Consider the following 14,819-nt stretch of genomic DNA (forward strand, 5'->3'; position numbering starts at 1 on the left):
CCTCTGCAGTGCTATACTGCTCATAATTTGAATAATAATGCTACAGTTCCTTACTTTATAACTGCTTCATACATTGAATCATACTTTTTACCACTGCCATTTCTATCTTATTTTAGTGTCCTACATCATCTTAATCTACTGAATGTATAGCATATGGAGTTGCCCTGTTGTTATTTTAGGACAGATAAAGGCATCACACAAATATTCTTGTCTGGACTGTGATTTATTAGTCTAACTTCAATATTATTGCAAATGTTCTACTATATTTTTGTGAATGTTCACATATATGAAAGCTTTCTAACAGTTCAGGAAGAATACTGCTAGCTCCAGATGACTTCTGAATCCATTAACCTATTATATTGAATGTCAAAGCTTATAATTTTAGTAACTGTGCCATACGGTTAGATTTAACTGCATCACTTTAAAGTTTATCTTAATTATAAGTAGCAAACCAAACATTTTAATAAAACTTTCTGTGATGGGATCCCTTTGGAGACAATTGGCATCAATCATTAATACTGTCATTAGAAGTTTTCAAAAACTGGCAATGGCAGGATAATAGAGGATATCTATTACTCCATGCTCTGTCCAGTAACTCTGGTCCTCCCACATGGCGCTACAGCACGGGGATAGGTATACACAACCACCTCTATGTTGGTACCGCAATTCTTGCTACTACTATCACTTGCTTACTTGCTTAAATGTTTATTGAGGGTCTGCTCTGAGCTGGATACTCTACTCTTCTCTGCTTGGAGATGAGAATATGGCAGTGACAAAATAAAAAACAACAAATAAAATCCTTGCCTTCTTGGTGTTTATATTCACCTGGGGAGAGACAAACAATAAACAAATCCAATGGTGATAACTGCTATGGCAGAATATCAAGCAGGGAAGAGAGAAGGGGTGAAGGGGTGTGGAAGTTACAACTATAAACAAGGACTGCCACAAAAGAAGGACCTGAAGAAGGGAGGAAAGCATGCAGATATCTGGGAGAAAGAGCATCCTGTGATGAGGGAATAGCAAGTGCAAAGGCCCTGAGGGAGGTGTCCACTTAGGATGCTTCAGGAGCAAGAAGACTTTGTGGGTTGGAGAAATAGTAATTGAAAGAAGCATAACAATGCAGTACTATTATTCTTATAAATACTGGAATCATTATAGTATAAAGTAGTATGATAACATCAGTTTTTCTAAAATATCAATAGGCTAACGCAGCCTTTTTTTTAAGAGTTTGATTTCCCCACATGACTTTTAGATGTTTGTCCTCTAAAGAAAGGCATTCTCATTTCTACCTAGGCACAGAAATTATTCCACTTGGAATGGTTATTTTGGAATCACAATCCAATGGAATCTATTTTCTTTGGTTCACAATCCAGTGTTTTAATGCTTACAGGTCTGAGTAGTTTCACATTCTGTAACATATAAGACTGAATTTCATCTCTTGTTTATGGGGAAAGCTAGAAGCCAAATTCTCAAGCAATAAAGTTGAGTCATTTGTAGTCACCATTCTTTCCTCCTTCAAGTCTTCTCAGACCAAATTCCTAGGGTTTATGACTTCTTTATTTCTATTCCCAAATACTTCAACACTTAAATATTATGGAAGCTTGTGTTCTCATCCAAATTATGATTTCTATTGAAGTTCAGGGTTCTGTGTAATAAATTCTTCTGCTGTAGATGATATTTTGATTTACTTCTGTAAATATTTTTAAAACAGAGTAGAGCATCTAAACAATTGTTAAATGCTTGTCTAGAATCTGCTTTAGAGTAAAGTCTCTGCCAACAACCATTCTTTCTTGCCGTCTGGAATGGGTGACTTTTTCATGCACTTTCCAGTCTGTATTCTCAGCAATAAAATGATAACAAAACCCAAACCAGGAGATTATGATTTTAACATACTTTATTTAAAAAGTACACAGTTTTAAATTGGTTTCAATGGGTTTCAAGCAGAAGGGATGCTGCCCACTTGCAGTCCCGTTTCTGATGAAGGATGATGATAATGTAGCAAACTCACATTTGCATGACTGGCAAAGTAAAAAGATAACTTTTCTGTCAACATATTTTTAAGAGTTTGTATCACGCACAGTTTAAAATCATGAGATGCTGATGGTTGGACTACATTTCATGTCTCCTATGTCGCACCATAGTTTGGTTCACAGTTTATCCATAATTTAGCATGCCAAGAGAACATCTCCATCAATGTCACCTTGAGAAGAGCATCAAAAGCAGAGGGAACAGGATCAGGACCATCTTGGCCTGGAGATTCGGTGCACCCCCACACTCCCTCGCATTCTCCTACAGGGAAAGGCAGGGTTGGTTAGAGCGGAGATGGAGTCCAAGATGCCTTAAAATTCCCAAGGTATGTGGCGTCCCCAGATCTCTCCCTGTTCTCCAGCATATGAACAAAATCATTTGGAATCTAGATAATGTCCAGGAAATGGACTCGTGTACATTTCATCACATTAGTAAAGACAATCTCTGACTTCACTTATCAATGCATAAAATACTCAAAATAATTTTTTGCATACTACAATGCAGAACATTCAAGAGGTAAAGGACTGTTGGTAGAGATGTCTGTTGTGATTATTTTATAAAAGCAAAACATTGACCTTCTAAGTAAACGATCACATCTCAGATCATTTCAGAGGCTTGGCTAAGGTTTTGGTTAAAGTTTCATTAACACGTGTGACTTCTTTTTGATTTCAGGGAAGGGAGGTTCTGTTTTACAAAAATTAAATCATATTATTTACTCCTTTCTGTACTATGATTTTCATCTACTAATTGACAGAAATTTCTCCATGTCTACTATTCTAAGTTTCTTTTATTCAGTCTATTTTTATTTTCTTATTGATGGTCATTCATCTTCTCACGTGTTCTCTACTGTTACAAAGAGTGTTGAATGCAAGTCCTTCACCAAAAATGATATTTGTTCCTGCTCTGGCCTAAGGTAAAGATGTCCAGGAATAAGAGTGCAGAGCTAAAGGATATTTTTGCCTTCAATGGCTATTGCCAGATATTTCATTGGTACCTGTATTTTCTGATCATCCAATGACTTGTGTCTTTCATGTCCTTGGTTAATTGTTTCTTTTTTTTTTAAAGATCCTTTTTTTATAGTTCATTTTTAAAATCTTTATTGAACTTGGTACAACATTGCTTCTGTTTCTTAAATTTTGGTTTTCTTGGCCATGAGGCATGTGGGACCCCAGTTCCCCAACCAGGGATTGAACTCGCACTCCCTGCATTGGAAGGCAAAGTCCCAACCACTGGACCTCTAGGGAAGTCTCAGAGCTTGGTCTATTTTTAAATGCAGTTTTTGCTTCATCAATTTAAAGAGCTCTTTATGCTTTGATTTATAAATGTATTCAGGTTCTATAAATTGGATACAGACTCTCAGTCATCTTTTTTCATCATAGGTTATAATTTTTATATAGTTAAATAAATGTTTTCCTTCCACTTTTTTTGGTCTTGGATAGGAAGGTCTCTTCAATACCTAGAATTTCTTTTAGAAATTTCATTGGCATATAATTGATCTACAATGTTATATTAATTTTTGTTGTACAGCAAAGTATACTATATATATAATATATATATTCCCATTTTATTTTCCATTATGGTTTATCACAGAATACTGAGTAAAGTTCCTTGTGCTATACAGTAGGACCTTGTTGTTTATCCATCCCATTTATAATAACTTTGACTTGTTAATCCCAGATTTCCAATCCTTTCCCCCCACCTCTATATCTGTGAGTTTGCTTCTGTTTTGTAGATATGCTCATTTGTGACATATTTAGATGCCACATATAAGGGATATCATATGGTATTTGTCTTTCTCTTTCTGATTTAGTTCAGCTAGTATAATAATCTCTAGGTTCCTCCAAGTTGCTTCAGATGGCATTATTTCATTCTTTTGTATGGCTGAGTAATATTCCATTATATATACACACGCACTACACATCTTAATAGATTCATCTGTTGGTGGACACTTAGATTCTTTCTATGCCTTGCCTACTGTAAACAGTGCTTTTGTGAAGACAGGGTTGCATATATCTTTTCAAATGATATTTTTGTCTGGATACATGCCCAGTAGTGAGATTGCTGGATCATATGGCAACCCTACTTTTACCTTTATGAGGAACATCCATATTGTTTCCCACAGTGGCTGCACTAATTTACATTTTTATCAAAAGTGTAGGAGGGTTCCCTTTTCTCCACATTCCCTTCAACATTTGTTATTTGTACACCTTTTAATGATGGTCATTCTGACTGGCATAAGGTGGTGTCTCATTGTAGTTGTGATTTGCATTTCTCTAATAATTAGTGATGATGAGTATCTTTTCATGTGCCTGTTGGTCATCTGTATGTCTTCTTTGGAGAAATGTCTATTTAGGTCATCTGCTCATTTTTCAACTGGGCTCTCTGGCTTTGTTTTGTTTTTGGGTTGTATGAGCTGTTGTATGTTTTGGAAATTAAGCCAACTGAAGTTGCATCATTTGCAAATATTTTCTTCCACCCCTTAGGTTTTCCTTTTGTTTTGTTTATAGTTTTCTTTGCTGTATAAAAGCTTATAAGTTTGACTAGGCCTCATCTGTTTATTTTTACTTTATTTCTATTGCCTTAGGAGAATGACCTAAGAAAACATTGGTACAATTTATACCAGAGAATGTCTTGCCTATGTTTTCTTCTAGGGGTTTTATGGTGCTATGTCTTATATTTAAACCTTTAAGGCATTATGAATTTGTTTTTGTTTCTGGTGTGAGGATGTGTTCTAACTTCACTGGTTTACATGTGACTGTCCAGCCTTCCCAACACCACCTGTTGAAAAGGTTATCTTTTCCCCATTGTATATTCTTGCCTCCTTCATTGAAGATTAATTGCCATAGGCATGTGGGTTTATTTCTTGGCTTTCTATCCTGCTCCATTATCCATATGTCTGTTTTTGTGGCAATGCCATGCTGTTTTGATTACTGTAGCTTCATAGCACTGTCTTAAACCTGGGATGGTGATGCCTCCTGCTTTGTTCTTTTTTCTCAGATCAGCTTTGGTGATTCTGGGTCTTTTATGGTAACATATAAACTTTAAGATTATTTGTTCTAGTTCTGCGAAATGTTGTGGGTGTTTTTGATAGGGAATCTGTAGACTGATTTGTGTACTATGTCCATGTTAATAATGCTAATTCTTCCAATCCAGAAGTATGGGTCCAATCCCTAGAATTTCTTATGAGACCATCATTTACCATTCAAGCCCATTCTATGTTCTCCCCTTTGAACTGAACTTCTGTCATACATAAGAGTATCTATTCTTTTCCACTGACTTCATCCTACTGGGTCTAGAACCTTAAAGAAAAAAACAGTGGTTTTTTTTTTTTTTTTTGTCATTGTTGTTGCTCTTTTGTTTTTTAGTGTTTATCATGTATCTAGTTTCCAAAGCAATCTGTCTTATTACCTTTAAAAGATTTTTACTCTTGTGAATTTAGTGCTAAGTATGCAGTTCTGGGAAGAAGTAAATAGCAACCCACTCCAGTATTCTTGCCTGGGGAATCCTGTGGACAGAGGAGCCTGGTGGGCTGCTGTCTGTGGGGTCGCACAGAGCTGGACATGACTGAAGGGACTTAGCATGCATGCAAGACCTGGAGAAGGAAAAAGCAACTCATTCCAGTATTCTTGCCTGGAGAATCCTGGGGATGGAGGAGCCTGGTGGGCTGCCGTTTATGGGGTTGCACAGAGTCAGACATGACCAAAGCAACTTAGCAGCAGCAGTAGCAGCAGCAGCAGCATGCAGTTCTGGTTTCAAATGAAGTGGCTTTATTGTGTTGGGACAATTATTCATATTTCTATTTAACACAGACCTTTTATTAGAGGTGATCATTGGATTTTATCAAAAGCCTTTACAGCATATGTTATCGAACTCTCCCTTGAACATAGAGGCAAACATTCTCAATAAATTCCAAATTCTTCTTAGCACTACTCTGACTTTAAAATATTTCCTAGTATTTGGATAGTTTAAATAACATTAAAATTATTTGGTATTTACAGGTGACATTAACACTCAGTGGGCTACAGTGGCATTTTACAAAAAATAAATATCTTCTCAGTATCCCTATAAAAATTGGTCTAGGCTAGTTTTCTATTTTTCAAGATGGAGGTGGAGTATTTTTAAATTGTAATTTTTTTGCTATATTTAAATTTTTTGCCTACAACTTTGAAGGACACAATTCACCTACATCTATAAGTTTGCTTTTCTTACTAGAAGCTTAATTTTTTCTCTGATCATCACTTTTGGTGTAAATGTAGTGCCTTTATAGTTGTGACCTCATGTGTTATAGGGGGTTTAAAGGCTTATTATCCCACATTTAGATATTGTGACTATTGATCTGACATTAGTATTGTGACTTTTGCTTTACATGAATTTTTTATAAGTAAAAGGCTGTCTAAAAGTAAGCAAGGGAAAATAACTTTAACTACAATTTGAAATAAGTAAAACAAGATGGTCAGAGCCACTTTATGTGAAATAGTGGAAAGTGGTAAAACTATAGCACATTTGTAAAAGGGAAGATAGTAAAGAGGCTTTTAAAAAATATATGTGAATATAATAAGAAAAGACTATTAAGTACAGACTAAATAAGAAGGCATTGAGAGGCTGAATGTAGAGTACCATTAGCATTCCTATATATTATTTCTTGGTTTGCCTGAAAGGGATGACTTTCTCAAGAGTAAATTTTGAGCTATAGTTCTCTGACGGCTGTGAGATCCTCATGGAGAATCTGATGGTAAAAGAGTAGGAGGGGGTATCAGATTACCTCAGGATGGAAGCCATGACAAGATTCCGGACGCCTTCTGATCTTCTGGGCCTTTAGACGTTCACACTTAAGTGATTCATTATGTTGACTGTAGTTAAGGCATATTTCCAAGATGCTCCTTTTCCTTATTCTGCATTTCAGATGTCAAAACTTGGGACTTAGCTCCCTTAACACCTGTTCTCTAACAGTGGAAAGAATATCATCTCTCCCTCTCTGAGATTTTCCCCCTGTGTTTCCTTACTGCTGATCCCCCTTACCAGCTTTATCAGCGGCTGGACTGACACACAAAAGGATATACCTGATTTCAATGGGTGCCATGGTGATGGGGGCCACAGACTCGCAGAGGCAGCTGCTGTCCACCACCACCATGAACAAATTGCTGCTCGGGATCTGCTGAATGACAAAGGACCTGTTGGAACAAGAGGCAGAGAGATAGTGAGTGGTCACTTACCATCCCCCAGGTTAATAGCCATGAGGAAAACTTCCTCCAGAGTGGGAGAACTGCTATAGTATTTTGGAAAACAAGTTTCAGAGACTGGTTTACTACTCAAGTTGCCTCTTTCCATGAGGCTCTTCATTTCAAATCTGAAGCTTCACCAAGAAGACAACAGCTATGTCCATAGGTAGCTCACACAACTCATCTCGGAAAGACTAGACTTTTACGTCCATGAAACAGGAGAGTCAGAGTTGGCTAAATGACCTCAGTTTCTAAGCTCTAAGAGGTTAGGCTTTTCCAAGACTCATTTTCTTCTCCTAGGGCTTAAACACCATTGCAAGCTGCATTTGATGTTCTTCTGAGTGTATGTCTCTCTCCTCCTAACCTCAAGGATAGACTGAAGCCATGTCACAGTAATCATAAAAGAACATGAACTTCCTAGACCTTTCCCTGAATCACTTTGCACAATGTCTGCCCATAACAGAGGCATATTGTTTAGGATGAAATCAATGCTAGCTGGTTAAGGAGCTCCAATCGTCTCAGAGACCAGGTTATGCTGGCACAAAGGCCATATAGCTACTCATGATTCTGGTGTTCTCACAAGAGAAGATGAGTGCACATACTTCGACCCTGCCATCTTGGGCTTTCCTTCCTCACTTTTTTTTTTTTTTTTAATCTTCTGGGCCCATCTGTACACTTAGTCCAACATAAGTAATTTTAATGATACCTCTTTCTCATCTGACCCACTACACTGAAATGACAAAGCAATGTCATCATAATAATACTCCTTGAACCAGAAATACCAGCTCTTTGGAGGAACAAGTTGGAGAACAAATCCCGTATTCTTCTAGAGCAAATAGATTAACTGAATATTTAGCCTCAAGTCTAGAATCCTGTCACATAAATTTTTCATGATATTTTTACCAAATTTGGTTTACTCGGTTGAACTAGACTATAATCTTAGAAAAATGGCCAATTTCTCTGTAAGTTATCTTTATTCATCTTTCTCTCAATAAATGTATTCTATTCTTTAGAGTATATACAGTATAATAAGATATGACATGAATTTTTATGATCATGATGTACCAGCTGATAGAAATACCAAAACTATTTGATGGACACATGACTTATTTATTAATAAAATTGACAGCAAACACTTTATAGACCTAAGTAATCCAGAATACGCTATTTTCAAATGCAGGGAACTGCAACACATTCCAAAGAGCAGAAAGCATCAGTTACATATTCTTTTACAGTTGGATAAAATTAGAAATTAATAGCAAAAATATAAACAATGGAAATTAATAGTTAAAAATACATCCAGTTAATCCTTGCGAATTTGAGAACAGCCCAATCTGTGCAGTGTGACCTTAAATATGTTTTATTGGGAATAAAGTCTGCAAATAAATGAACTGTGTTTTTGAAACAAGAAGCTGGAAAATTAAGAACAGAAACCTGTGCCTGTATCCTACCCCCAGTCTCCCTTGTGGTACACGGGGACTGAGGACTGATGCCCCTCTCCAAAGTCCAGCCCCCAGGCTCCTGCAAGGATGTGACCGAGGGAAGAGGAGAGAGGTGATCATTGCATATATAAGTAGTTCCTCCTGTCTTTCTAGCCACTCTCTTCAGTTTGCACAAAACTCCCTTAGCTTACCTTTAGCTACTACCCTGTTTCCCTGTCCTCATTTATGGTACAACTCCTAAGAAGAGGTACTGACAACCGCTCGCTCTCTCCCCCTTTTTTCTCTTTCCCTCTCTTTCAAGTTTCTCTACTTCCTCACTTCTTTCCTTTCACAAATCTACTCCAATAAGGTTGTTGGTACAACTCCTAAGAAGAGATACTGACAATCGCTCTCTCTCTCTCCATTTTTCCTCTTTCCATGTCTTTCAGTTTCTCTACTTCCTCACTTCTTTCCTTTCACACATCTACTCCAATAAAGTTGTTGTCCTTACCACACTCTTGAATCAGTTCTTGTCAAGGACACCAAGTGAACAACCACACTGCCTTTCTTCTCAAATTTCTTTGCCTCCACTTTCTCCTTATCTGCCCACTGTCTGCCCCTTGACAGCAAACTGTGGTTTCCATGGGAAAAAAGCTGCCTGTGTCTGCCCATGGTGATCTTTTACCCCCAGCACCTAGTTATGCCTGGGACAGAGCAGATGCTCAGTAAATATTCACTGAGCCAATGACAGAATGAATTTATAAAGATAAAAGAAGAAGAAAATGCAAGTAAAAATGTGAAGATAACTAGAAGAATCAAACTCAGACTTAAAAGAACAAGGACATAAGTCCACTTCTGACACTCCTGATCAAGACAAAGAAGTTACAAAGTTACATTAAAACCCAAAAGAGACAGAGGCACTGTAAACCTCTTAAGTGAGTATTATGTATATCATTACAAATAATTTGAAAACTTAGAGCAAACACACTTTGGAGGATAATGTATAAATTATCAACATTTGGCCAGGCTATAAAAATACAAGCAAACCAATTGCATGAAAAAAATCTGAAATGCTCATGAGAATCTACCCACAAATGAAAACTACCAAATCACCCAAAGAACAGATATGTGTTTGTAGAAAATCCATATGAACCCACTGACCAACTATTAGAACACAGAAAAGAACCAAGCAAGCTAACCAGTTACATAATCAGCATATAAAACCACAGTCTTTCCTTGACACTGGCAATAACCAATGAAAAAATATTTATGAAATAAAGAACCATTGATAGTATCAATAATTACTGTGAAATGCCCAAGAATAAATCTAGTAAAAGATGTTTATGAAGAAAATGATCAAACTTTACTAAACATAAAAAAACCCTAATTCCACAGTGGTGGTGAAAGAGAACGGTTATATATTAAAGGTGTCATTCTCCTTCAAGTAATCTTTTAATTCAAAGTAATCTCAATAAAATCCCAACAGGAATTTTGATGGAATTTGAGGTGATGGTCCTAAGATTTCATATAAATATAGTCTGGACAACTGTATAAAATTGAGTTTATAAGAAAAAAGAGAGAAGAAGGAAATTGTTTGCCCTTAATTAGTATTAAAACCCATGAGATAATTTACAGAAGAGGAAACACAGATGGACAACTGATATGTAAAAGGGGTCTAATCTCACTAAAATTAAGTATGTGTAAATTAAAATGAAATTGAAATAATCAAACTCATTTTTTACCATCAGAATGGCAAAACTTTATGGTAATATCACATGACTGAGAGTTTGAAGAAATGACTATTATTTTACACTGTTGGTGGGAAAGTAATAGGCAATATATAAATAATTTGTTACTGTTTCAGTGAAAACAATTTAGATCCTACTTTTCCAGTAGTTTTACTTATCAGTAAGAGAAATTATTGTTCAAGAACCCAAGATGACATATAAAGATGCTCTTGGTAACCTTGTTCATGGAGAGGAGGAAAAAACAAAATCCATCTGAAAGTCCATCAGTAGAGGAATGATTAAATAAGCAACAGTGTATCTCTTTTATGGCTTACTTGGCAACAGATGAAAGGGTAAAAGATGTCTATTTAGTGTTATGAAAGATATCCAAAACAGAGTAATGGGAAAATAATGTTGCAAAACTATACATAAATATTTTTAGGAATATTTCAAAATACTCATCTAACAGTATTTGATTCTGCTACAGAGAACAGGAAAAGTAAATGGGATGGGTAAGACTTATCATTTGTGTTAGGAATAACATGAGATAACACAGGGGGAATAAATGTACAAAGCAAGTGGAGCACATGTGGGTAGAACACAAAAAAAGATCAGAACATATGACGTGTCTTTCTAGTGATAAAAGAAAAGTAAGGACCAAGCGAAACTGAATATTTTTTAAGGCACAAATCATGTTGTCTCCAAACTGACAGCCACCATCTATGTTCTTCTTCCAGTCAACCCACTGGCAACTCCCTTTCTCTACCTGAGACACATAGATAGAAGTCATGGCTGTTCAACAGATTAGAGGCAGTTTACAACCTTGACCTTTCGTCTCTCCAGAAAGCAAGCATGTATTGGCTCCATGCACGTTTTGTCTACCGAACCCCCATCCCAATCCTCAAGTCTGATCCTCCTATCATATCATCAGTGGGAGAGAGAGCAAGGGAGGAGGAGATGGGGGTGAGAGAACAGGATGGCAGCAGTGAAAAAGAGAAGACTGGGAATAATTGTCCATGGAAACGAATGTAATCTATATTTTATTTTATTTTATTTTTTATTTTACTTTACAACACTGTACTGGTTTTGCCATACATTGACATGAATCTGCCACGGGTGTACATGAGTTCCCAATTCTGAACCCCTGTCCCACCACCCTCCCCATATCATCTCTCTGGGTCATCCCAGTGCACCAGCCCCAAGCATCTTGTATCCTGTATCGAACCTAGACTGGCGATTCGTTTCTTACATGATAGTATACATGTTTCAATGCCATTCTTCCAAATCATCCCACCCTCTCCCACTCCCACAGAGTCCAAAAGTCTGTTCTATACATCTGTGTCTCTTTTGCTGTCTCACATACAGGGTTATCATGAACGTAATCTATAACACTGGAGTTCTCTATAAGAAGAATGTGTACAGGTATTCTTCAAACATTTATAAAATGGAATATTGTGCTGAGAGCAAAGAATACTGATCTTCTTATTTCACAAAAGAGAAAACTGGGACTCAGAGAGCGTAAGTAAACTTCTACAGAAGCTATATGAAAAAAGACATGATTGTGCCCATTTCAAAGAAGGGGAAACAATAGACTAAGTGACTTCCTAGAGAAACACAGGCAGAGCTGCACACCTCTGGAGCCCAGGCCTGTTGTGGGACTGCAGTCATAGGCAACCGGCTTTCTGTCCTGTACTGGAATTATTAGTGCTCAAGCCCCTTGAGGGCAGACCCAGACTCTAAATGGATGCTTAATGACGACCAGTATAGGACATTATTCCTTTTAACACATTACCCCATAAGGTGAAGACTTCCCAAGTGTGCTCATGAAGCTCCACAGTAACCCCCTACTTATACCTCGAGTCCTAGGAGATGAAAATCTTTGCAGGCAGCTATTACTGCAGCGGAGGAAAACAACCCCCTATGAAGGATTTGCCAGCGGAAAGATTAACTGCTTTTCCATATTTTCAAGACTTACTGTCTGCTTATTAACAGGGTTCTTTGGAGGGGTCTGGCCAGTGTTAGCTGTACATTTATGTGCACAATGTGTATTTATGGCCCAGGGTGCAGGGTTGAACTTCATAAAACACACCTCCATCCAGCTGGGCCCAGCAGCCAGACTGACATCACTGTGCAGAGGACTGTGGCCTGGGGGGTTGGCCTGCGGGCCAGAAAAGGCGGAAGGGAAAGGCCTCAACAGAGAACCGCAGCGGTCGTTTCAACAGAGATAGGTCAAAATGCGTGAAATAAATTAGGTCCTCAAGGGAAACAGAGTAGGGAAAAGGGAAGCAGTTTTGATGTGTCCATTGCCGGAACTGAAATAACCCAGTCCTCCCTCTTCCATCCACAGCAGACAGAGAAAGAACTACAGGAAAAATGATGATGCAATTTTAAGACAGCCTTCCTTGACAACAGGGACTAACTATCTGCCAAGGGGGCTTTGCTACCCCGATGAGGAAAGCGGTTGTACTGCTTCCCCTGAATGCTGCCTGGACAAGCGTGTATGGTAGTGGTGGTAGGGGGAACCTATGGCTAAGTTCCCAGAGGACCCCAGGATGCATGCTTGGGGAACTTGGTTGGTTTGCTTTTGATTAACTGGGTACAAAACAATGGCTTAAAAAATAATTGGGCAGGACAGAATCTTAAAACCTTTTAAACTTTTTTTAACCTTTTATCAATTTTTATCATTTACAAATTTTCCATATTTTATCCAAAGATAAAAGACAAAGAGTAAGTCATGGGGAAGTGATTTGAATCTGACAATGACCATATTCTAGGCTGTAGTATTCTTGGAGTAGATCGGGCATATGGATCTCCAAAAGACCCTACTCTCTTTGGAGGTGGGGAGATGCTTGTTTCTCCCAATGTGCCCCTAAATGTTCTACACTGACCCAGGCCCATAAATTGTGGAGAGCAAGCCTTGCATGACAAATGGCTTAAATTTAAACTAGAAATTAAATATTGAGGCCGTCTTCCAAATCATAGCCATGGTTTCCTGTGGCATGGGAGAAGTAAAAGGGGAATACCAGCACTTATTCATGGTTCAGTTCAAACCAGGTGAAAGAATGAGCAGCAGGGCCTCCCCTGCTCACACTCGAAAGTGTCAGGGAAATTTCACAGGTGAATCACATTAGCATGTCAAGGCACATGTAGTTCTAAAATAGTTAAGCTGCTTCAGAGCACAGAGAAAGAAGAAAATACTTTGAATTCCTTTCATCAAGGACCTTGATATAAAATCTGACCAAGATTATACCAAAAAAAAAAAGAAAAGAAAGAAAAGCTATAGAATAATCTCTTTTTATGAATACTGATGCAAAGATCTTAAGTGAAACGCAGCAAACACACTTCAGTAGGATACTAAAATATAGCACAGAGCATGAGGATTAACCCAGGAATGCAAATAAACAAGCTTATTGAGTTGTCTCAGCTTAATAGAGATAGCAACACGAAACAATTTTTTTTTTTTTTTTTTTTGGCCACACGGCGCATCTTGTGAGAGCCTAGCTCCCTGATCATGGATCGAAGCTGGCCCTCGACGGCGAAAATGCAGAGTTCTAGCCACTGAACCACCAGGGAGTTTCTGAAACAATTTTTTTGTCTCTATTTTCAACCCCATTGTATTGAATTTTTATTTTCTCAACTAGAAATGATACTGTGTATAGATTCTCTAACTTTCTGACCACTTGAGGTTAATAAAATTAGTTCAATCTAGTTTACTGCTTTAACTTCCTATCTAGTTTGAAGCTCTACACTTGTCATTCCTTCAAGGTTCTATTTTCTAGCTCCTTCAGTCATTTGGGATGGGGAAATGGAGCAGCAGAGAAGCAAGCTTTTCCTACTCACCAGGCCTTGGTGCAATCTCTCGCCACAGCTTTTGTAACAGTTTGGCCTTTGGTGTCCTCCATGTGGCTCAGGACCACAATGCTGGCTTTTTTGTGAGGTTATCGTGGATTCTCCTGAGAATCTAGAGCTCCTCAACACAGCTCCAACATGACCATTCATGCAGTTCTTGACTTCAGCATTCGCCCCACAGCCTCTTGCCCTTAGTGCGTACCTCACCTGGAGAGCAACCCTTTGTTGAGTTTAAGCAAAATGCTGACAATCTTCCATACTGTCCACCTGTCCCCTGGGAAACAGGTATCTTTGCTGGCCCAGCCATAGGCCACTTGCTCTTTCCCTAAGCCTAGGCCTCTCTCTCCAGATCTCTTTCTCCTGCTTAGATAGGACACATCATCACACCTGCCACTCAGCAGACATTTGGCCAGTGCTGGCCTCGCCCACCACCCACCTGGACCCTGGCAAGGAAAAGTATTCCCTGGAGGAAAACACCTCTTTCTATGAACCCCGATCTCCTTGCTAGGCCCCTCACTCTTCCTGTGGTAGACCAAAGATGGACCAGTTGTTAACCTTCAAATAAACTTGAGGGT

At 38.2% G+C, this 14,819-nt stretch overlaps 1 protein-coding gene across 1 annotated transcript in view; it reads right to left on the bottom strand.

Moving 5' to 3' along the window:
- Positions 1–2,117: 2,117 nt before the first annotated feature.
- Positions 2,118–14,819, bottom strand: part of CACNA2D3 (calcium voltage-gated channel auxiliary subunit alpha2delta 3) — an 871,226-nt gene continuing 858,524 nt past the window's right edge. Inside the window, exons 36-38 of the mRNA XM_069561584.1 lie at positions 7,084–7,199; positions 6,791–6,870; positions 2,118–2,289 (exon numbers count right to left, since the gene is read on the bottom strand). Of these exons, the coding sequence (XP_069417685.1) occupies positions 2,197–2,289; positions 6,791–6,870; positions 7,084–7,199 (289 nt within the window). The 3' untranslated portion in view covers positions 2,118–2,196. The remainder of the gene's footprint in view (positions 2,290–6,790; positions 6,871–7,083; positions 7,200–14,819) is intronic.

This window comes from Ovis canadensis, chromosome 19 (genome assembly GCF_042477335.2).
Source record: "Ovis canadensis isolate MfBH-ARS-UI-01 breed Bighorn chromosome 19, ARS-UI_OviCan_v2, whole genome shotgun sequence".
Classification (NCBI taxonomy): Eukaryota; Metazoa; Chordata; class Mammalia; order Artiodactyla; family Bovidae; genus Ovis; species Ovis canadensis.